This window comes from Pan paniscus, chromosome 20 (assembly GCF_029289425.2).
Source record: "Pan paniscus chromosome 20, NHGRI_mPanPan1-v2.0_pri, whole genome shotgun sequence".
Classification (NCBI taxonomy): domain Eukaryota; kingdom Metazoa; phylum Chordata; class Mammalia; order Primates; family Hominidae; genus Pan; species Pan paniscus.
The window spans coordinates 61,057,385-61,081,600 of NC_073269.2; the positions used below are offsets into that span (position 1 = coordinate 61,057,385).

Below are 24,216 nucleotides of genomic sequence, written 5' to 3' on the forward strand. Positions count from 1 at the left end.
CTGAATTGGTCCCACCAAACGTCATGTACAAGCCCTACCCCAGATGTGACTCTATGTGGACACAGGGCTTTTCAGAGGTAATTAAGGCTGGTCAGGCGCCGTAATCACAGCACTTTAGGAGTTCTGTGTTTATTACTCGTAAGTGGGTAAGAGCCCAGTGTGGCAGCTCACGCGTGTAATCCCAGCACTTTGGGAGGCGAAGGCAAGGGGATAACTGGAGGCCAGCAGTTCAAGACAAGCCTGGTCAATACAGCAAGACTCCATCTCTATAAAATATTTTAAAATTAGCCAAGCATGTTTGGCATGCATCTGTAATCCCAGCTCAGGAGGCTCAGGTGGGAGGATTCCTTGAGTTTAAGGCTGCAGTGAGCTAAGATCGCACCATTGCACTCCGACCCGGCTGTGAAGAACACAGCACCACCACCATCTTGGCTGGGCACGGTGGCTCACGCCTGTCATGCCAGCACTTTGGGAGGCCGAGGCGGGTGGCTCACCTGAGGTCAGGAGTTTGAGACTAGCCTGGCCAACATGGTGAAATCACGCCACTGCACTCCAGCCTAGGCAACCAAGTGAGACTCTGTCCGCCCCACCACCCCACCAAAAAAAAAAACTATCTTAAACAAAATCAAAATTTTTAAGTAGATAAAATATTTAGGGGAAAAAAACTTCAATTAAATATGCAGCAGAGTCTGACCCAGATGTTTTCACTCCCAGCCTCTACCTACTATCTTTGTGTCTTTATTTTTAGCAAATTCTACACGGGAACTTCATGTGCATGTAGAACCCTAAATGTTGACTCAGCCCTACCTCTCATCACCTGACCACTTCCTTTATTCACGCTGTCTCCACCACCCTTCCCATCGGTGTGAGCTGTATCCCGCTAAACACTGTTACCCACAGCCTGCATTACTACCAGCTGACTGTAGCCCTAAACACCACAGTGATCTCGAGCATTTGAGAAGACTTATCTTGACAAGGGCTCACGAAAGACAGCAATGCTCAACAGCAAGATAAATGAGGGCCTTCATGGGATCATTCAGTGCTGAAGCCACTCAACCTCCAGGTTTGGGTTAGTAAAAAGAACTTTGTCAGGCCAGGCACAGTGGCTCACGCCTGTCATCCCAGCACTTTGGGAGGCCAAGGCGGGCAGATCACCTGAGGTCAGGAGTTCAAAACCAGCCTGGCTAACATGGTGAAACCTCGTCTTTACTAAAAATACAAAAATTAGCCAGGCATGGTGACGCACACCTCTAGTCTCAGCTACTCCAGAGGCTGGGACAGAAGACTCACTTGAACCCAGGAGGCAGAGGTTGTAGTGAGCCGAGATCGCACCACTGCACTCCAGCCTGGGCGACAGAGGCAAGACTCCATCTCAAAAAAAAAAAAAAAAGAAAAAACTTTGTCATACAAGCTTTCAACCTAAAGCATTAGCCATATGCCCGTGTTTTTGTGCCTGGGACCATGACAACTTTCCCCATATCAATGCTCTTATTTTTTTTTTTTTTTTCGAGACAAGAGTTTTGCTCTTATTGCCCAGGCTGGAGTGCAGTGGCACAATCTCAGCTCACCGCAAACTCCGCCTCCCGGGTTCAAGCGATTCTCCTGCCTCAGCCTCCCAAGTAGCTGGGATTACAGGCATACACCACCACACCCGGCTAATTTTGTATTTTTAGTAGAGACGGGGTTTCTCCATGTTGAGGCTGGTCTCGAACTCCTGACCTCAGGTGATCCGCCCGCCTCGGCCTCCCAAAGTGCTGGGATTACAGGTGTGAGCCACAGCGCCTGGCTGCTCTTATTAAAATAGTCTCATCACCTACCGCAAGTGTGGAGAGCCAAGTGAGGAGAGGGGTCAGTCCCTTTTGGCAGCACCTGGAAGCCAGTGCTAACATCATGGTGACAACTTTTCATTCTTAAGGAAAATTGCAGAGTGACTTCTATGCATTTTCTATGAATGACCAAATACAGGGTGTGGAAAAGCTGTGTTTGCCATGGCAATGGGAAGCCGAGAGAACCGGGGAAGCGAGAGAGACAGAGACATACACAGAGACTCCCAGAGACAGCCACACAGACTCACACAGAAACAGACAGACAGGCTGGGCGCAGTGGCTCACGCCTGTAATCCCACCACTCTGGGAGGCTGAGGCAGGTGGATCACCTGAGGTCAGGAGTCCGACAACAGCCTGGCCAACATTGTGAAACCCCGTCTCTAGTAAGAATACAAAAAATTAGCCAGGCATGGTGGCACAGGGCTGTAATTCCAGCTACTCGGAAGGCTGAGGCAGGAGAATCACTTGAACCTGGGAGGCGCAGGTTGCAGTGAGCTGAGATCACGCCATTGCACTCCAGCATGGGCGACAAGAGTGAAACTCCGTCTCAAAAAAAAAAAAAAGAAAAAGAAAGAACAGAGAGACACATACAAAGACAGAGATAGAAACGCCCAGCGACAGAGAGACACACAGAGAAACACAGACAGACACAGAGACACACACACAGAAACAGACACAGAGACAGAGAAAGAGAGACAAAAAGACAGACACAGAGAAACAAAGAGAGACACACAGAGACAGAGACAGAGAGAGACACATACACACACACACACAGAGAGTAGGAGGCGGCCCGTGGGAGCCAAGCAGAACCCGCGTGAGGCAGGGCCATCTTCTGAATTAAAGGCAACGTGACTGTAAGCTTGTGCTTTGTGAGTAACAGGATAGATTAGAACAGGGCTGGCTGCCCATGGCCCACGAGCTGTTTCTGGGAAGCCTCCGCAGGTGCCAGCCAGGCCCTGCGCTGCTTCCATGTCCAAAGGCACAGCTGAGAGCTGATGAGAGACGCGGGGCCCACAGTACCAAGCATATGAACTATCTGGCCCGTTTGTCAATGGGTGGGTTGATCACATAAGTTATGATCACATAAGTCACAAAGACACACTGATCACATAGATGCACCTGGCAGCTAGTAGACCACGTGGTGCCTGAGTTAGGGAAGAAAAGAAATAGAAGAATCAACCGAATCATCCCTGAACTTCTTAGCAATACTTCCTCCTAGACGAAGCACAGAGTACCATGTTTATTGCAGGTTTGCTCCTGAGCATGTCAATAAACGCAGCTGCAGCGAGAGTGCTCTAACTTTATTATCCCTGTGAGGAAGTACATAGCGTGATGTGAAGGGGGTGCGTGACTCGTGCAGAATCTCCCAAAAACAGTGAGAAAACCAGTGTCAAATCCTACCTCTCGACATAGACTCTAGTGTTAACATGTGACCCTCTGACCTGCATTCATAAGACATCTTAGAGACCCGAATCCCGCTTCCTGTGTAATTCGTAGAGCGATCCCAGGCTGCTCAGCAAAAAAAGTCACAGCACGGAGGTGCCGTTGCGCCGGAAGCATTGCAATCAATAGTCAGCTTGGGATTCTTTTCTTTCACTTCCTCCAACAGCTTCTTGACTTCCAAATTAGTTTCATAGGTCTTCAACCTGGAGGGATCAGAGAACACAAATGTTCCCAGAGCGCCTATAGTTTCATTGTCCCGAGAAATTCATTCTCAACTACCCAGGATGCCTGAATATCTGTTTTCAAACACTCAAAGCAGGAAACGTTTTTGGGATTTTCTGGGGGGACAGGGTCTTGCTCTGTTGCCCAGGCTGGGGTACAGTGGTGCCATCTTGGCTCTCTGCAACCTCCAGCTCCCAAGTTCAAGCAATTCTCATGCCTCAGGCTCCTGAATAACTGTGATTACAGGTGTGCACCACCACGCTTGGCTAAGTTTTGTATTTACAGTAGAGATAGGGTTTCGACATGTTAGCCAGGCTGGTCTCGAACTTCTGGCCTCAAGTGATCCATCCACCTCGGCCTCCCAAAGCCATGGGATTACAGATGTGAGCCACAGCACCCAGCCAGAAAGGTTTTCTAAAAAGAAATTTAGACCCACACAATGGGGATCCTTGTAAGTCTAAGAAAAAAAAAGATTATGGCCAGGCACGGTGTCTCGCACCTGTAGTCCCAGCACTTTGGGAGGCCAAGGCAGGCAGATTGCTTGAGCTCTGCAGTTCAAGGCCAGCCTGGGCAACACGGTGAAACCCTGTCTCTACCAAAAATAGAAAAAGTTAGCCAGGAATGGTGGTGCACACCTATAGTCCCAGCTACTCGGGAGGCGGAGGCAGGAGGATCACTTGAGCCCACGAGGCGGAGGTTGCAACGAGCTAGAGATTGCCCTACTGCACTCCAGCCTGGTAACAGAGTAAAACATGCCTTTAAAAAATAAATTTAAAAAATAGATAATCAGGCTGGTGCACAGTGACTCACGCCTATAATTCCAGCACTTTGGGAGGCCGAGGCGGGTGGATCACCTGAGGTCAGGAATTCGAGACCAGCCTGGCCAGCATAGTGAAACCCCGTCTCTACTAAAAATACAAAAATTAGCTGGGCATGGTGGCAGACAACTGTAATACCAGCTACTCAGGAGGCTGAGACAGGAGAATCGCTTTGAACCTGGGAGGCAGATGTTGCAGTAAGCCAATATCGCACCACTGTACTGCAGCCCGGGTGACAGAGCGAGACTCTGCCTCCAAATAAATAAAAAAAAAATAGTGTCAAATCAAACCTTCAGTAGAACTAAGAGAATGCCAGAGTGAACCCCAGGGTTAGTGATAGCAAACTTGGCTCTAACGTGGCTGCAGCATGCAAGCCTGTGTATGTGAACATGAGGGGTGGTGATTGTGGAGACACTGGCTTGCTATGTTGCCCAGGCTGGTCTCAAACTCCTGGCCTCAAACAATCCTCCCACCTTGGCCTCCCAAAGAAGGAACTGAGGAATGAGAAAAGAAATACGCCCAAAACATGACATAAGAGACCACAGGGGGCTAGAGATTTGTCACCAATAGTCCTTGGTGGCATTACAGACCTCGGTCCCACCAACAAGAGAAGCATGACACTATTTAGCTCAAGTTTCATGATATACCCCTAAAACCTTAACCCATTTATGCCAGAGGTTACAATTATTTGAACTGCAGACGTGTGAAAAATTGTACCTTGAGCAGGATATAAATAACTCCCACATGCTTAGCGTTCCAATAATGGAACACTGGGCATCATGAAGCAGTTTACATGCGTATCATCTCTACAACTAAAATAACTCTTGAATAAGACAAGTGGGCTGTGCACAGTGGCTCACGCCTGCAATCCCGGTACTTTGTGAGGCCAAGACAGGAGGATCGTTTGAAGCCAGGAGTTTGAGAACCTCGGCAACACGGCCACACAGTGCCACAGAGCAAAACGTTGTCTCAGAAAAGAAAAGAAAAGAGAAAGGCAAGAATAAACTAAAGGTAGATTACGTTAAAATAAGTCACTGAGGCCGGGCGCGGTGGCTCACGCCTGTAATCTCAGCACATTGGGAGGCCGAGGTGGGTGGATCACGAGGTCAGGAGATCGAGACCATCCTGGCTAACACAGCGAAACCCCGTCTCTACTAAAAATACAAAAAAATTAGCCGGGTGTGGTGGCGGGCGCCTGTAGTCCCAGCTGCTCGGGAGGCTGAGGCAGGAGAATGGCGTGAACCCGGGAGGCGGAGCTCGCAGTGAGCCGAGATTGCGCCACTGCACTCCAGCCTGAGCTACAAGAACAAAACTCCGTCTCAAAAAAAAAAAAAAGAAAAAGAAAAAAAGAAAAAAATTAGCTGGACATGTTGGCATGCCTGTAGTCCCAGCTACTCAGGAGGCTGAGGCAGGAGAATTGCTTGAACCTGGGAGGCAGAGGTTGCGGTGAGCCAAGATTGCGCCACTGCACTCCAGCCTGAATGACAGAGCAAGACTCCATCTCAAAAAAACAAAACAAAACAAAACAAAACAAAAAAACAAAACAAAACAAAAAAACCCATACCTGAGTGTCTTCAAGGATCCAGTTCTTTGTCTTAGAACCCCAAAGAGCTTAATTATGCCACTCTTCCACAAATGATTCTGGCCCAGGTCCAGAGTTTCAAGCTTCTGATTGCTGAGGAGAGCAGATCCAAGATGCTGACAATAGAAAGGCATGAGGGAGCAGCTCCAGAGGCTGTTGAGGAAGAACATGGAAACCCACGCATTCACTGAGCAGGTAGTGGCTCACGCGTGTAATCCCAACACTTCGGGAGGCCAAGGCGGGTGGATCACTTGAGGCCAGGTGTTCGAGACCAGCCTTGCCAACACAGTCAAACCCCATCTCTACTAAAAATACAAAGATTAGGCAGGGCGTGGGGACAGACACCTGTAGCCCCAGCACCTTGGGAGGCCGAGGAGGGTGGATCACCTGAGGTCAGGAGTTCGAGACCAGCCAGGCCAACATGGCAAAACCCCATCTCTACAAAAAATTAGCCATGCATGGTGGTGTGTGCCTTTAATGCCAGCTACTTGGGAGGCTGAGGCACAAGAATCGCTTCAGCCTGGGAGGCGGAGGTTACAGTGAGCCAAGATCGCGCCACTGCACTCCAGCCTGGGCAACAGAATGAGACTCCATCTCACAAATATATAACATAAAATGAAAATACAAAAATTAGCCAGGTATGGTGGAGCCACCTATAATTCCAGGTACTCAAGAGGCAGGAGAATCGCCTGAACCAGGAGGCAGAGGTTGTAGTGAGCCAACATATCACCACTGCATTCCAGCTTGGGTGAAAGAGTGAGACTTGGTCTCAAACAAAACAAAACAAAAAAACAAGCAGCATATTTGCTGGGGCTCCAGTAGTGAGGAAATGCAGAGGGGAGTGAGCAGAAGAAATCCTTGTCCTCAGAGTTTTTAGTGACAGCAGACATCTCGATATGTTCTATTGAAGACAATGGATGATGGTATTAAAATAAACAGGGTAGAGGTAAGTCAAACAGAGAGGCATTGATTAGCTAGACTTATGCTGGTCATTTAAGTCCTCTTTTGGAAAGTGATATGAGGAAAGAAACTGAAGGATGGTAGATCATGAACCAGCATGCTAACTGGGGGAGGGAATCTTGTAAATAAGATACTGAGCTAGTGAGAAAGTAGAATGATTTATGGCTCATAACTTACACGAGGATCCCCCATAAGGCCCTGTAGGCCACTGTAAAAGCCTTTGATTTTGTTTTTTTTTTTAAGGCAGAGTTTCACTCTTGTTGCCAAGGCTGGAGTGCAATGGCGTGATCTCGGCTCACTGCAACCTCCGCCTCCTGGGTTCAAGCGATTCTCCTGCCCCAGCCTCCCGAGAATCTAGGATTACAGTCATAGCTGAGATTACAGGAACAAGACACCAGGTAATCCACCCATTTGCATTGAGCTTTTGAGTCTTTGGAAATAAAGGTGTCACGGTCTGGCTTGAGGCTTGAAATGTTCCTCAGGGGGATGGGTTAAGAAACTTCAGGAGGCCAGGAATGGTGGCTCATGCCTGTAATCCCAGCACTTTGGGAGGTTGAGGCAGGTGGATCACTTGAGGTCAGGAGTTTGAGACCAGTCTGGCTAACATGGTGAAACCTGGTCTCTACTAAAAATACAAAAATTAGCTGGGTATGGTGGTGCACGCCTGTAATCCCAACTACTCAGCTCAATCAGGAGAATCGCTTGAACCTTGGAGGCTGAGGTTGCAGTGAGCCAAGATCGCACCACTGCACTCCAGCCTGGGTGACAGAGCGAGACTCTGTCTGAAAAAAGAAAAAAAGTACCCTGTGTTCTAGTGTTTTTTTTCTTTACTCTACAGCAAAGCTAAGTAGTAATGACGTGCAGATTCTCTTTGCATTAGGATTGCAGATTCTAGTTGGAAAATAGGTTGCATCCAAGAGATGCAACTGACAAACTTGGGGGAGAGAAGTGATGAAGAGCTCGCCATTCCATTTGTGGAGACTTTGCATTTTCTGGGGGTGGTATCCCACCTATGGTTCCCTGGGTTTATGAGGTGGGGCAGGCTCACTGCTTCCTGATTACTGGATCCCAGCAGAAGCAGCATGCTGCTGAAGTCCAGGTCACTGGGGGCCATTGTTATCTATATTTCACTTCTCCAGGCCCTCTACCTGACTTTAGAAGTGCCCACCCACATATATTCAGTTTCTGGAGGGGTTTGCTCTTAAAACTGGATCCGAAGTGATACAGTCTGAGATATTGAAAACATAGAAATTGGTCGGGCATGGTGGCTCACGCCTGTAATCCCAGCACTTTGGAAGGCCAAGGCGGGCAGATCATGAGGTCAGGAGATTGAGACCATCCTGGCTAACACTGTGAAACCCCATCTCTACTAAAAATACAAAAAAAATTAGCCGGGCACGGTGGCGGGCGTCTGCAGTCCCAGCTACTCAGGAGGCTGAGGCAGGAGAATAGCGAGAACCCGGGAGGAAGAGGTTGCAGTGAGCCGAGATCACGCCACTGCACTCCAGCCTGGGCAACTAGAACGAGGCTCCGTCTCAAAACAAAAAAAAAGAAAACATAGAAATTAAGGATTTCCAGATTTCCAAACACTGTAAAAATGAGGCCAGGCATGATGGCTCATGCCTGTAATCCTAGCACACTGGGAGGCCGAGGTGGGAGGATTCCTTGAGCACCAGAATTCAAAACCAGCCCGGGAAAGATGACAAGACCTCATCTCTACAGAAAACAGTTACCTGGCCATGGTAATACATGCCTGTAGAGCCAGCTACTCTGGAGGCTGAGTTGGGAGGCCCGATCAAGCCTGGAAGACCGAAGCCGCAGTGAGCCGTAATCACCCCACTGCACTCCAGCCTGGGGGACAGAGCAAGACCCTGTCTCAAAAAAAGAAAGAAAGAAGAAAAAGAAAATCGCCTACCGTAGGTGTTTTAGGTTACAGTTTGGATTCTCTAACGCCTGACAGAGAATCCACAATCCACGAGCTATCTGGTTGACACTCAAGTCCAGGTTTGTGAGGCTGCAGGCTTCTTGGAGCGCCTCTGAGAGATATCTACAGCCAAGCTTGGTTATGCTGCATTGCTGTAACCTACAGGATAATCAAAGGAAGAGAAGCCTGTTATCCCTCTGGCTAACACCCTGTGAAGCAGTTATTTCCAACACTATATACCTTCCACTTATATACTGGAATGCAGTGCTGCACTCTTGGCTCACTGCAACCTCTGCCTCCCAGGTTCAAGCGATTCTTCTGCCTCAGCCTCCCAAGTAGCTGGGATTATAGGTGCCCGCCACCTATATAACCAGACTTGGTGGTGCGCGCCTGTAGTGCCAGCTACTCAGAAGACTGAGGCAGGAGAATCGCTTGAATCCGGGAGGCAGAGGCTGCAGTGAGCTGAGATCGTGCCACGGCACTCCAGCCCGGGCGACAGAGCGAGACTCCGTCTCAAGAAAAAAACAACAACAAAAAAAAGTATTTATATAAAACATAGGTGGCAGGTAGGAATTGACCCATGAACTGGAGCTATATACTTCCAGGTGGGCTTGTACATAAAAGCATGCAAATGGACCGGGCACAGTGGCTCATGCCTATAATCACAGCAGTGGGAGGCCAAGACGGGCAGATCATTTGAGGTCAGGAGTTCAAGACCAGTCTGGCCAACATGGTGAAACCCCATCTCTACTAAAAAATACAAAAATTGGGCCAGGCGCGGTGGCTCAAACCTGTAATCTCAGCACTTTGGGAGACCAAGGTGGGTGAATCACGAGATCAGGAGTTCAAGACCAGCCTGGCCAAAGTGGTGAAACCCCATCTTTACTAAATACAAAAATTAGCTGGGCACGATGGCTCACACCTCTAATCTCAGCACTTTGGGAGGCTGAGGCAGACGGATCACCTGAGGTCGGGAGTTCAAGACCAGCCTAAGCAATATGGAGAAACCCATCTCTACTAAAAATACAAAATTAGCCGGGTGTGGTGGCACATGCCTGTAATCCCAGCTACTCAGGAGGCTGAGGCAGGAGAATCTCTTGAACTGGGGAGACGGAGGTTGTGGTGAGCAGAGATTGCACCATTGCACTCCAGCCTGGGCAAGAAGAGCGAAACTCCATCTCAAAAAAAAAAAAAATTAGCCAGGTGTGGCGGCCCATGCCTGTAATCCTAGCTACTCAGGAGGCTGACGTAGGAGAATTACTTGAACCCAGGAAGCGGAGGTTGCAGTGAGCCAAGATCGCACCACTGCACTCCAGCCTGGTGACAGAGAGAGACTCAGTTAAAAAAAAAAAAAAAAAAAAAAAAATCATCAAAATGGCCTTCTGATTCCATCCATTTCCAGCTCTGCCTGGGACAACAGCTTAGGCTCTGGGTTCAGACCGACCCAGGACAGGATCTGAGCCCTGGGCCACTTATTTTCTGCGTGGTTAGATTATGGAAATTTCACTTTCCCTGTCATTTTATTTCATGTTTAAGTTTTGTCTTTAACTGACACATTCTACGTATATAGGGGTATAGTGTGATGTTTTGGTGCAGGTACACTTCGTATAACGATCGGGTAGGTGACTGTTTGTTTAACAATAGTTATTCTAAGCCAGGCACAGTGGCTCATGCCTGAACGCCAGCACTTTGGGAGGCCGAGGCAGGCAGATCACCTAAGGCCAGGAGTTCAAGACCAGCCTGGCCAACATGGTGAAACCTCATCTCTACTAAAAGTGCAAAAATTAGCCGGGGCATGGTGGAGGGCACCTGTAATCCCAGCTACTTGGGAGGCTGAGGCAGGAGAATCGCTTGAACCTGGGAGGCAGAAGTTGCAGTCAGCCAAGATTACACCACTGCATTCCAGTCTGGGCGACAGAGTGAGACTTCATCCAAAAAAAAAGAAAAATGAATCTCAGAAATGACCACTAGCTAGAATTTCTGAACAGGAGTAGGTCTTCAACCCTATGCAATCTCTTGAATATTTTTCTAACCATAATTTTAATGTGAACAGGTAGCTCACGCTGGGCTTCTTTCCATATAACAAGATTCAGCCAACTATAGTTCGTGGGTCAATTCCAACCTGCCACCTATGTCTTTTATAAATAAGGATTTTTGTTGAGTTTTTTTTTTGTTTTTTTCTTGAGACGGAGTCTCACTCTGTCGCCCAGGCTGGAGTGCAGTGGCGCCATCTCAGCTCACTGCAGCCTCTGCCTCCCGGATTCAAGCGATTCTCCTACCTCAGCCTTCTGAGTAGCTGGTACTATAGGCACGCACCACCAAGCCTGGTTAATTTTTGTATTTTTTAGTAGCGACGGGTTTTCACCATGTTGGCCAGGCTGGTCTTGAACCTTAGGTGATCTGCCCACCATTCACCACCTGTTCCCCAATAACCTATGGAAATAAAAGTTTAAAAAAAGGTGCCACTGGCCCTACCACATAACTCAATCTACCTCCAATAGCAGGCAGTACTATGTCATAGGAATTTGAAAGAACACACACAAAGCATCAGATCCGAGAACCGACTACTCACCTCAAATCTTCCTTCATAGCAGGAAGAGGCTCTGCTGACATGCAAATATTAACATGTTTCTACCTGCATCTGCCTGGTTTTTTTTTTTGTTTGTTTCTTTGTTTTTTTGAGGAGTCTTGTTCTGTCGCCCAGGCTGGAGTGCAGTGGTGCACTCAGCTCACTGCAACCTCCGCCTTCCAGGTTCATGCCATTCTCCTGTCTCATCCTCCCAAGTAGCTGGGACTACAGGCATCCGCCACCACACCTGGCTAATTTTTGGTATTTTTAGTACAGACAGGGTTTCACCATGTTAACCAGGATGGTCTCCATCTCCTGACCTCATGATCCACCCGCCTCGGCCTCCCAAAGTGCTGGGATTACAGGCATGAGCCACCACGCCTGGCCTCTGCCTATTCTTTAATTCTTACCAGGTTTTTAAAAGTTACATTTGAAATGAATTAACAAGTACTTTCATGTCTCTCCTGCTTGAATTCATGTGCACACACACACACACCCAGCAGGGACTTACACCAAGGTCTGCAGTTTACAATCAGGGTAACTCAAGCCTTCACACAGAAACTTCACCCCTGTATCCCCAATGGGGTTCTTGGCCAAGCACAGGTGTGTCAGCTTCTTGCTGACAACCAAGACAGCAGCAAGGTCCTTGCAACTGGCTTCTGTAAGACGACAGTTTTCCAACCTGCAAAAATATGAAACAAATGGTAGAAGGATGAGAACATTTCCACAACTCCAACCTGCTCGGTGATGTCCACATGCTAGGGTACTCAGCTTCAGCCCTTCCTGTTCATCCCCTGCCCTCTGTCCTGTGGGAGTCATCATGGCCACAAAAGAGCAGGAAGGCGAGAAGGCCAAGATGCAGCGGTCCACCTGGAGCCATCACAGGACACAGGTGTTGTTTTTGAGACGGAGTCTCGCTCTGTCGCCCAGGCTGGAGTGCAGTGGCGCGATCTCGGTTCACTGCCAATCTCCGCCTCCCAGGTTTACACCATTCTCCTGACTCAGCCTCCTGAGTAGCTGGGACTACAGGCCCACCTACTGGGTATAAAAAATTATCCACCACACCTGGATAATTTTTTGTATTTTTTAGTAGAGACGGAGTTTCACCATGTTAGCCAGGATGGTCTCGATCTCTTGACCTCGTGATCTCCCCGCCTTGGCCTCCCAACGTGCTGGGATTACAGGCATGAGCCACCGCACCCGGCCTGTTTTTGGTATTTTTAATAGAAACAGGGTTTCACCATGTTGGCCAGGTTGGTCTCGAACTCCTGAACTCAGATGATCCGCCCACCTCTCTGCTGAGATTATAGGCAGGAGCCACCGTGCCGGGCCTGAAGCAGGTGTTTATTTCAGCAAGAGGCACCACGTGGGTGGTGCAGTAAGTCAGGTGTTACCCTTTCTCTTCTATAGCCCCAGAACTAAACCAGAGCTGCCCATGGGAAGAGGAGACTTACGACAACATCTGCAGGAAGTGTTTTGGGCGTGTCATGGTCTTGTACAGCAACATGGCACCCTCATCCAGGAGCACATTGGCTGAGAGACGCAGGTGCTTCAGGGACTGGTTGGCTTTGAGGACATAGAAGAATTCAGCCCACTGCTCCGGGGTGGCACAGTGACCTCCCAACCTGAGAAAAGAGTGGGAAAAGTCATTCTTCTGGGAGGACAGAGTATACCCTATCAGCTTTTTTTTTTGAGACAGAGTTTCACTCTGTTGCCCAGTCTGGAATGCAAAGGCGTGATCTCACCTCACTGCAGCCTCCGCCTCCCGGGTTCAAGCTATTCTCCTGCCTCAGCCTCCGAAGTAGCTGGGATTACAGCCATTCGCCAATTTTTGTATTTTTAGTAGAGACAGGATTTCACCATGTTGGCCACACTGGTCTTGAACTCCTGACCTCAGGTGATCCACCCACCTTGGCCTCCCGAAGTGCTGGGATTACAGGCGTGAGCCACCGCGCCTGGCCCAGATCAGCTGCTTCTGCTTCACTTCCCAAGACATTATGTCTTCGGTTTATCTCATTCTACTCATGCCTCCAACCCTGGCCTGAATTATTGGAGAGATCTAATGTTGCCTCTGCTTCTTCAAGTATCCCCATGGCCATTAGAGTAACATCCAGCCACATCTCCAAGAGATTGTAATACAATTCTGTGCAATGTTTCACCAAAACGGCCTGTGTGGATGATTTTGTAGGCGGAAAAAAAAATTTTTTTTTTTAGACAGGATCTCGCTCTGTTGCCCAGGCTGGAGTGCAGTGGCATGATCACAGGCCACCACAACCTGTCTCCTGGGCTCAAATGATCCTCCCACCTCAGCATCCACTGTAGCTGGGACTAGAAGGGGCAAGCAAATTGATGCTTAATACTCAAAATAAAAATTTTATCCTGGCCAGGTGCAGTGGTTCATGCCTGTAATCCTAGCACTTTGGGAGGCCGAGGCAGGTGGATCACTTGAGGTCAGGAGTTCGAGACCAGCCTGGCCAACATGGTGAAACCCCGTCTCTATTAAAAATACAAACATTTGCCAGGCGTGGTGGTGTATGCCTGTAACCCCAGCTACTCGGGAAGCTGAGGCAGGAGAACTGCTTGAACCCAGGAGGCAGAGGTTGCAGTGAACGAGATCGCACCACTGCACTCCAGCCTGGGTGACAAGAATAAAACTGTCTCAAAGAAAAAAAAAAAAAAAGATTCTCATTGAATGCAGAGGAGGTTGCAGGCTCCTTATGAATACCTAACTCCTGATCATCTGAGATTGATGATCCATTCTCCTCAGGCTCCCAAAGTGCGGGGATCATGCACTCCATAGGATCAGGCACCAATGATTAGCTCCTGTGCCTGATCTGAGATTGAACAGTTTCATCCCAAAACTACCCCCAAACCCGTCTGTGGAAAAACTGTCTTGCGCAAAACCGGCCCGCGGTGCAGAAAAGGCTGGGGGCCACTGCTCTCAATCCCAACAATTAGGCAAGGTGCAGTCAGGAACAACATGTCCCTAAAGCTGGAACCCAGCACAGAATTCGGGGTGTTTCTTTCCATCGATAGCTGGTTATGCAACACAGAAGACAAGCTGGCGGGGGAAAGAGGAGAGGCCGACTCCCCACACAGGCCTGTTTGAGGAATACATTCCCTGTCTGGGACGGCATCTGGAGTGGTTACCCTTTTTCCTAGATCCCCCGGCAACGCGGTGCAGTGGACTCCGGGTGCTGGGGAGAGCCGTGACCGTGAGACCCACCTCAGGTACTGCAGGTTGCATTTATGATTTCTGAGCAGGTCACACAGCATCAGCATCATCGTGCGTTCCCACTCGATGTGCCCCGCCAGGGTCAGGTGCGTGAGGGTCTTCTTCCCAATGAAAGCAAGACAGAAGTCCCGGTACGCGGTGTCAGGGGTGACGTTTTTAATCCTAGGGAAAAGCAGAAGAGATTCCACTTGGAGTGATTAATCCTCACATTGTGTGGAGGCATGTATAAACAAAAAGCTGTTTCACATTTAGAAATTATTAGAAGTTCTTGGCCGGGTGCAGTGGCTCGTGTCTGTAACCCCAGCACTTTGGGAGGCTGAGGCAGGAGGATAACCTGAGGTCAGGAGTCTGAGACCAATCTGGGCAACATGGTGAAACTCCATCTCTACAAAAAATAAATTAGCTGGGGCCGAGGCAGGCAGATCGCCTGAGGTCAGGAGTTCGAGACCAGCCTGGCCAACATGGCGAAGCCCCGTCTCTACTAAAAATACAAAAATTAGCTGCACATGGAGGTGCATGCTTGTAGTCCCAGGTATTTGGGAGGCTGAGGTAGGAGAATCACTTGAATCCAGGAGGCAGAGGTTGCAGTGAGCCGAGACCGCGCCACTGCACTCCAGCCTGGGCAACAGAGCAAGACTCCGTCTCAAAAGAAAAAAAAATTTGCTGGGTGTGGTGGCTCATGCCTGTAATCCCAGCACTTTGGGAGGCCGAGGCCGAGGCGGGTGGATCACGAGGTCAGGAGATCAAGACCATCCTGGCTAACACAGTGAAACCCCGTCTCTACTAAAATTACAAAAAACTAGCCGGGCGTGGTGGCAGGCGCCTGTAGTCCCAGCTACTAGGGAGGCTGAGGCAGGAGAATGGTGTGAACCCGGGAGGCAGGGCTTGCAGTGAGCCGAGATTGCAGCACTGCACTCCAGCCTGGGGAACATAGCGAGACTGTCTCAAAAAAAAAAAAAAAAAAGTCAAGAAGCAGAGGATCAGGAAAAACAACTAAGGGGTACTAGGCTTAATACTTGGGTGACAAAATAATCTGTACAACAAACTCCTATGACACACGGTTACCTGTGTAACTAACCTGTACTTGTACCTACTTTTTGGTTTGTTTTGGTAACAAAACAAACCAAAAAAAAGATAGCTGGGGCCAGGCATGGTGGCTCATGCCTGTAATCCCAGCACTTTCGAAGACCGAGGCAGGCGCATCACCTTAGGTCAGGAGTTCGAGACAAGCCTAGCCAAGATGGAGAAAATTCCACCTCTACTAAAAACACAAGATTAAGTCATTGCACTCCAGCACCTAGGTGACAGAGTGAAACTCTGTCTCAAAAAAAATAAAAAATAAAAAAGGGGCCAGGTGCAGCGGCTCACGCCTATAATCCCAGCACTTTGGAAGGCCGAGGCAGGCAAATCACCTGAGGTCAGGAGCTCGAGATCAGCCTGGGCAACATGGTGAAAACCTGTCTCTGCTAAAAGTACAAAATTAGCCGGGCAAGGTGGCACATGCCTGTAATCCCAGCTACTCGGGAGGCTGAGGCAGGAGAATTGCTTGAACCTGGGAGGTGGAGGATGCAGCGAGCTGAGATCGCGCCATTGCACTCCAGCCTGGGCAACAAGAGTAAATCTCCGTCTCACCAAAAAAAAAAAAAAAAAAAAAAAAGACAGCTGGAAAATCCCCAAATACATGGAGATGAAACAGCACATTTCCAAATTTAAAAAACAAAAGTACAAGAAGCTTAGTCATGGTTCAGGGTCTTCCTTGCAAGATGAGCTTCTGCTTACTCCACTTTCTGCAGATGACAGGTGCTACGGGTTACATGGTCACAAAGAATCCGCACAGAAGAGTCGCTCAGGAAGCTTTGTTTCACTTCCAGAAACTTCAGGTTGCTGTTTGAGCTGAAGAGAGAGCAGAAATCCGTCCAGAGGCGAAGAGAGCGAAGATCCTGCCGAGCCCAGTTCGGAATGGTTAGGTAAGTGCACCTGCAGGAGAACACACGTTCCTCTCTTAGGACTAGTACCTGCATGGTGAGATGGGCGTCTGCAAACCACATTTCAATGGCAAAAACCACAATTACTTTTGCACCAACCTAAAACAGTGTCTATAGTAAACAATATTGCATCACATACTTTGCTACCAGTATAGATCTTAAGTTTTACAAAAAAATAAAATAATAGATAAGCCTGAGTGAGGTGGCTCACGCCTGTAATCCCAACACTTTGCTAGGCCAAAGTGGGAAGATCTCTTGAGCCCAGGAGTTTAAGACCAGCCTGGGCTAGAAACTGAGACCCCCATCTCTCCAAAAAAATAAAATAATTAACTGGGCAAGGTGGTGCACGCCCGTAGTCCCAGCTACTGGGGAGGCTGAGGCAGGAGAATCACTTGAACCCGGGAGGCGGAGCTTGCAGTGAGCCAAGATCACGCCACTGCACTCCAGCCTGGGGGACAGAGCGAGACTCCGTCTCAAAAAAAAAAAAAGCCCCAATTCCTAATTGCCAAGTCGTGTCTCCACGTTGAACGTGAAGCTGGAAAGAAGTCCAGCCAGAGGGAAATTCTGACAGTAAGTGACAGGGCAAAGGAGACGCTGGCCTCTTCCTAGTGGAGCGTGGGATGGGAAAACAGTTCTTACCTTTCAAATTCAATGTCCAGTTCAAAATCCATGTAATTCTCCAGGAACACCCCCTTTGCTACCTGCAGTGAGAGTTTCTGCAAGTCTTGACAATGCTTCAGGCTGAAGGAACAATGCCTCACTTCAGAAGTATTTGTCAGGTGAATAGAAATTTCCTTCAACGGGGCCACCACCACCTTCGCCAGCTCCTCCTCCTGAGACTCATACAGGCAGCCCAAGACCTCCCTCAGGTCGGTCACGGATAAGGACTTATTTGCATGAAGATGTGCTTTGCACCGCAGCAATTCCTGTTTGATGTCCGGTGACATCCGGCAGCCAAAAGTGGCCTCCAACTCCTTGGCTCTCTTCTCATTAGCGAGGCCGAATAAGAAGTGTCCTACTTGAATCAGGTCGGGGTTCTTGAGTCTTTCTTCTCCAGAAAGCAGCTTCTGTACGTCCCCAATGTCCCAGGCGTGGCCGTCCCTATCCTCCTCCTCCTCCTTCTCCAGGGCGTAGAACAGCGCAGCGAAAAACTGCTGGAAGCTGAGGTGGATGAAGGAGTAGCAGCCTTTGGAGACTCTGTCGTGGCGGAGGATGTCTCCGTCCAGGAACAGACGGAGGTCGGACTCCTGCACCCCGAGCCTTTCCAGGTCCTCTCGGTGGAACACGGACATCTGCGCCCACAGGCCCTGCGCGGCCAGGAGGCTCAGCGTCCGCAGCGCGCCCCGCAGCTGTGCGCCCTGCGGGAACCGGCTGCAGAGGAAGCGCAGGAACAGCCCCGTGCGGGTGAGGCAGGTGGGCACCGGGTCCTCCCCCTTCTCCATCTGCAGCTTCAGAGTCGTGCACACGATCCAGCACACCGCGGGGGCCGAGCCCAGCTGGAACAGGGCCGCGTTGCTCCTCATTAGCTCAAAGGCACGCATGGCTTGGTCCTCGTCTCCAAAGTGTCTCAGGAAATAGGCCCTCCTGTCCTCCTCCAGGAAGCCCTCCACCCTTACGTAGATCGGCTGCTGCGCCAGGAGCTGGAGGTCCCTCAGGGCCCTGGGCCGCGTGGTGACCAGCAGGGCTGCCTTGGGTAACATCTTCCTCTTCAGCAAACTCCCCAGGAGGACGGGCACCGGCTTCTTCTTCTCCCAGTCCCCGCAGATGTCCTGGATCAGCGCCCCAGGTGGGACTTTCAGCTCATCAAGGCCATCGACCACGAACAGGATTCTCTGTGCTTGGGCTAGGATGCTTGGAATGTCATCCTGCAATTCAGGCCAGTCTTTGGAGATCAGCTCTGCAAAACTGCAGGGGCCCATGCGGCTGAGCTCCTTGCAGCTGAGGTAGAACGCGTATCTGACCGTCGGGCTGAGGTTGCAGTCTGTCCAGTCCAGCATACACTTTTTGGCCAGCGTGGTTTTCCCCACGCCCGCGGGGCCGTGCAGCACCACCGTGTAAGGTGTTAGCTTCCCGGGTGTTCTGGGATTCAAGAATGGAATGAACCGTTGGTTTCTCAGAGTGACGGCGTCATGGAAATTGTCAATGTCTCCTTGCCAAAAGGTGTTCTTCCAGACCGAAGATTGTTTCTCCATTGAATTTCTCCATCCTTCCTTTTCACCTACAGTGACAGCCCATAGGACAGTTGAGGTTGATGATGATGCTCTTCTGAAAATTACTAAGTCAAGTACCAGAAATGAGGGCCAGGCACGGTGTCTCATGCTTGTAATCCCGGCACTTTGGGAGGCCAAGGTGGGTGGATCACTTGAGGTCAGGAGTTCAAGACCAGCCTGGCCAAGATAGTGAAACCCCATCTCTACTAAAAATACAAAACATTAGCTGGGGGTAGTGGCGGCCGCCTGTAATCCCAGCTACTCAGGAGGCTGAGGCAGAGAATTGCTTGAACCCGGGAGGCGGAGGTTGCAATGAGCAGAGACGGAGCCACTGCACTCCAGCCTGGGCTACAGAGCAAGATTCCGTCTCAAAAAAAAAAAAAAAGCCAGAAATGAATAAAACCAGGAAGAAGTGATGCACCTTGCACGCTCTCAAACACCAAACTCATGACCACAGGACCGTATTTACCCACCTGGCTTTGCTAACTCCGAGTCTTCTTCTGCATCTCCCAGCTCAGGATTATCTATTTCTTGCACCTGTCCGTCCTCTGTAAAATACTTAGATGTAAGCCTGACACAGTAATTTACACTTCGTAAATCAGACATTATTGTACATAAAGTGTCAGCCAGGCATGGTGGCTCATGCCTGTAATCACAGCACTTTGGAAGGCTGAGGTGGGCAGATCACAAGGTCAGGAGATCAAGACCAGCCTGGCCAACATGGCAAAACCCCATCTCTACTAAAAATACAAAAAAAAAAATTAGCCAGGTGTGGTGGAACACGCCTGTAATCCCAGCTACTCCGGAGGCTGAGATAGGAGAGTAACTTGAACCCAGAGGCGTAGGTTGCAGTGAGCCCAGATCTCACCACTGCACTCCAGCCTTACACTCCAGCCTGGGCGACAGAGCGAGACTCCATCTCAAAAAAAAAAAAAAAAAAAAATGACCAGGACACCCCAGGTTCTACTTACCCATCATCTCAGCCTTTGCCATCTTACACAATTCCGTGAGATTCATCTCTTCCAAGATGTTCACAGTCGCATTCCTTATCCAATTTTCTGAGGAGGTGTTGACCAGAATTTCTGCCAGTTTCTTGCCATCAGCCTCTTCCACCTCAGACCATGGGGTCTTCTGTAGCACGTCTTCGAGGGGAAAAGCCCATAAAAGGGATTTGAAACTCTTTAATTCATCCTCGTTCAGCTGCTCCAGAAGTGTCTGCAGAGTCCACTCTAGCTGGGGCGATGTCATAGTGCTCCGAGTATGAGACCTTAGGTTAAGGCTGAAGAACTGGAGGGAGAAAAGAAAAAACAGTTCACGAGTTACCATCATTAAATGAAACCACAGTTTCCTGTGTGCCAAGAACAAGACTGTTCCTGCTGTACAGCGAGTGGTAAAATATTCCATAGACTGAATTAAGAGACTGAAAATCTGGCCCAGCACGGTGGCTCACGCCTGCAATCTCAGCACTTTGGGAGGCCGCGATGGGCAGATCGCCTGAGGCCAGGAGTTCGAGACCAGCCTGGCTAACTTGGTAAAAAGAACGAACAAAAGGCCGGGCACGGTGGCTCACGCCTGTAATCCCAGCACTTTGGGAGGCCGAGGCGGGTGAATCACTATATCAGGAGATCGAGACCATCCTGGCTAACACAGTGAAACCCCTGCCTCTACTAAAAAAATACAAAAAATTAGCCAGGCGTGGTGGCGGGCACCTGTAGTCCCAGCTACTCGGGAGGCTGAGGCAGGAGAATGGTGTGAACCCGGGAAGTGGAGCTTGCAGTGAGCAGAGATCTCACCACTGCACTCCAGCCTGGGCGACAGAGCGAGACTCCGTCTCAAAAAAAAAAAAAAAGAATACAAAGAATGAAGGGTCAGTGGTATGCTAGGGCCAGCCCGTGCTGCCTAATGGGGTCTTCCTACATGTACCTATACCAACATCCATGGGCTGTGATTTCACACTGATAGTACAAAATCACAAGGGGAGTGTTTATGCCACAGAAATCAGCAAACACGGCAGGGCGCGGTGGCTCACGCCTGTAATCCCAGCACTTTGGGAGGCCAAGGTGGGTAGATAACCTGAGGTCGGGAGCTCAAGACCAGCCTGACCAACACAGCGAAACCCCATCTCTACTAAAAATACAGAAATTAGCCAGGCGTGGTGGCGGGTGCCTGTAATCCCAGCTACTCAGGAGGCCGAGACAGGAGAATCACACTTGAACCTGGGAGGTGGAGGTTGCATGATCTGAGATCACGCCATTGCACTCGAGCCTCGGCAACAAGAACAAGACTCTGTCTCAAACAAACAAAAAAACAAATCAGCAAACACTACAAACCAAGACTTCCTCGCCGCCAACCCTCAGAGCCACTTAACATTTCAGCCCACCACTGAATGACACATTGAAAACAAATAGCAAGAGGACAGATATAAATATAACTGTACTGGCCGGGTATGGTGGCTCAGGCCTGGAATCCCAGCACTTTGGGAGGCTGAGGCAGGTGGATCGCCTGATGTCAGGAGTTTGAGACCCGCCTGGCCCACATGGTGAAACCCCATCTCTACTAAAAATACAAAAGCTAGCCAGGCGTAGTGGCAGGAACCTGTAATCCCAGGTACGTGGGAGGCTGAGGCAGGAGAATCGCTTGAACCCAGGAGGCGGAGGTTGCAGTGAGCTGAGATAGCACCATTGTACTCCAGCCTGGGCAACAAGAGTGAAACTCCATCTCAAAAAAAAAAAGAAAAAAAACTTAGCCAGGCCTGGTGGAACATACCCGTAGTCCCAGATACTTGGGAGGCTGACACAGGAGGATTGTTTGAGCCTACGATTTGGAGGTTGCAGTGAGCCAGTCACTGCACTCCAGCCTGGGTGACAGAGTGAGGCCCTGTCTCAAAAGTAAGTAACTAATGGCTGGGCGCAGTGGCTCACACCTGTAATCCCAGCACTTTGGGAGGCCGAGGCAGGCGGATCACGAGGTCAGGAGATCGAGACCATCCTGGCTAACACAGTGAAACCCCGTCTCTACTAAAAATACAAACAATTAGCCGGGCGTGGTGGCGGGCGCCTGTAGTCCCAGCTACTCAGGCGGCTGAGGCGGGAGAATGGCGTGAACCCGGGAGGCGGAGCTTGCAGTGAGCGGAGATCGCGCCACCGCACTCCAGCCTGGGCGACAGAGCGAGACTCTGTCTCGGAAAAAAAAAAAAAAAAAAGAGGCAGCCTGGAAAATAAATAACAGAAAAAGTGACTTGCCAAGCCCGGGTGGTGATAGAGGTGGACAACTTTACCCTTGGAGGGAACAGCAAATCTTTTTCCCCAGCTGTGAGGTGTGGGGAAAAGGAGGAGAGATCAGACTGTTACTGTGTCTATGTAGAAAGAAGTAGACATAAGAGACTCCATTTTGTTCTGTACTAAGAAAAATTCTCTGCCTTGAGATGCTGTTAACCTGTAACCCTAGCCCCAACCCTGTGCTCCCAGAAACATGTGCTGTGTCACATGTGGGTTTAGGGCTATGCAGGGTGTGCTTTGTTAAACAGATGCTTGAAGGCAGCATGCTTGTTAAAAGTCATCACCACTCTCTAATCTCAAGCACCCAGGGACACAATACACTGCGGAAGGCTGCAGGGACCTCTGCCTAGGAAAACCAGGTATTGTCCAAAGTTTCTCCCCATGTGATAGCCTGAGATAAGGCCTCGTGGGAAGGGAAAGACCAGACCGTCCCTCAGCCCGACACCCGTAAAGGGTCTGTGCTGAAGAAGATTAGTATAAGAGGAAGGACTCTTTGCAGTCAAGAGGAAGGCATCTGTCTCCTGCTCGTCCCTGGGCAATGGAATGTCTCGGTGTAAAACCCGATGGTATGTTCCATCCACCGAGACAGAAGAAAACCGCCTTAGGGCTGGAGGTGACACATGCTGGCAGCAATACTGCTCTTTAATGCACCAGATATGTTTATGTATGTGCACATCAAGGCACAGCACATTTCCTAACCTTGTTTATGACACAGAGACATTTGTTCACGTTTTCCTGCTGACCCTCTCCCCACTATTACCCTATTGTCCTGCCACATCCCCGTCTCCAAGATGGTAGAGATAATGATCAATAAATACTGAAGGAACTCAGAGACCCACAGGCGCGGGTCCTCCGTATGCTGAGCGCTGGTCTCCTGAGCCCACTTTTCTTTCTCTGTACTTTGTCTCTGTGTCTCTTTCTTTTCTCAGTCTCTCGTCCCACCCGATAAGAAACACCCACAGGTGTGGAGGGGCAGGCCACCCCTTCAGTGAGGTATAATTACATATATCCTATTTTAGGATTGAGCAGGAAGAGCATGAGAGCCCAGGAGTTCCAGACCAGCCTGGGCGACACAAGGAGACCTTGTCTCTATTTTTTAAGTATTTTTAAAGTAATATATACAACGTTTACTTGTCAAAGTGTACAGCATGGAGCGATGTTATATATACAGTGAAATGATTACCACAATCCAGCTAATTAACATATCCACTGCTTCATATAGTTGCCTTTCGTTTTTGCAGTGACAACGCTTGATGTACTTAGAAAAATTCAGGGTTTTTTGGCCAGGCACGGTGGTTCACGCCTGTAATCCCAGCACTTTGGGAGGCCGAGGCGGGCAGATCACAAGGTGAGGAGCTCAAGACCATCCTGGCTAACACGGTGAAACCCCGTCTCTACTAAAAATACAAAAAAAAAATTAGCCAGGCATGGTGGCGGGCGCCTGTAGCCCCAGCTACTTGGGAGGCTGAGGCAGGATAATGGTGTGAACCTGGGAGGCGGAGCTTGCAGTGAGCTGAGATCGCGCCACTGCACTCCAGCCTGGGCGAGTGAGACTCCCTCTCAAAAAAAAAAAAAAAAGAAAAAGAAAAATTCAGGGTTTTTTTTTTCTTTTTCAGAAAGTCTTGCTCTGTCGCCCAGGCTGGAGTGCAATGGTGCGAGGCTTACCACAACCTCCTCTTCCCGGGTTCAAGCGATTCTCCTGCCTCAGCCTCCCAAGTAGCTGGGATTACAGGTATGCGCCACCACACCTAATTTTTTTTGTATTTTTAGTACAAACGGGGTTTCACCATGTTGGCCAGGCTGGTCTTGAACTCCTGACCTCAGGTGATCTGCCCGCCTCAGCCTCCCAAAGTGCTGGGATTACAGGTATGAGCCACCAGGCCTGGCCAAGTATTTTTTTTCCCAAGTACATTTTTTTTTCTTTTTTTTTTTTGAGATGGAGTCTCCCTCTGTTGCCCAGGCTGGAGTGCAGTGGCACAATCTCGACTCACTGCAACCTCCACCTCCCAGGTTCAAGTGATTCTAGTGCCTCAGCCTCTCAAGAAGCTGGGATTACAGGCGCACCGCATCACGCCTGGCTAGTTTTTGTATTTTTAGTAGAGACAGGGTTTCTTGTTTTTTTTTGAGACGGAGTCTTGCTCTGTCACCCAGGCTGGAGTGCAGT

At 49.5% G+C, this 24,216-nt stretch overlaps 1 protein-coding gene across 8 annotated transcripts in view; it reads right to left on the minus strand.

Moving 5' to 3' along the window:
• Nucleotides 1-418: 418 nt before the first annotated feature.
• NLRP7 (NLR family pyrin domain containing 7) overlaps nt 419-24,216 on the minus strand; it is a 41,859-nt gene continuing 18,061 nt past the window's right edge. For 4 of the 8 annotated variants that reach the window (XM_055102907.2, XM_008962245.4, XM_055102906.2 and 1 more), the window contains 10 exons: nt 19,746-20,061; nt 19,248-19,322; nt 17,204-18,782; nt 16,359-16,556; nt 14,571-14,741; nt 12,799-12,969; nt 11,856-12,026; nt 8,767-8,934; nt 5,874-6,044; nt 419-3,472 (listed from right to left, as the gene is read on the minus strand). In XM_055102907.2, the coding sequence (XP_054958882.2) occupies nt 3,340-3,472; nt 5,874-6,044; nt 8,767-8,934; nt 11,856-12,026; nt 12,799-12,969; nt 14,571-14,741; nt 16,359-16,556; nt 17,204-18,782; nt 19,248-19,322; nt 19,746-20,061 (3,153 nt within the window). In that variant the 3' untranslated portion in view covers nt 419-3,339. Of the gene's footprint in view, nt 3,473-3,946; nt 6,045-8,766; nt 8,935-11,855; nt 12,027-12,798; nt 12,970-14,570; nt 14,742-16,358; nt 16,557-17,203; nt 18,783-19,247; nt 19,323-19,745; nt 22,965-24,216 lie in introns of those variants that run through there. The other 4 variants (XM_055102910.2, XM_055102909.2, XM_008962246.4 and 1 more) reach the window with 2 other exon arrangements.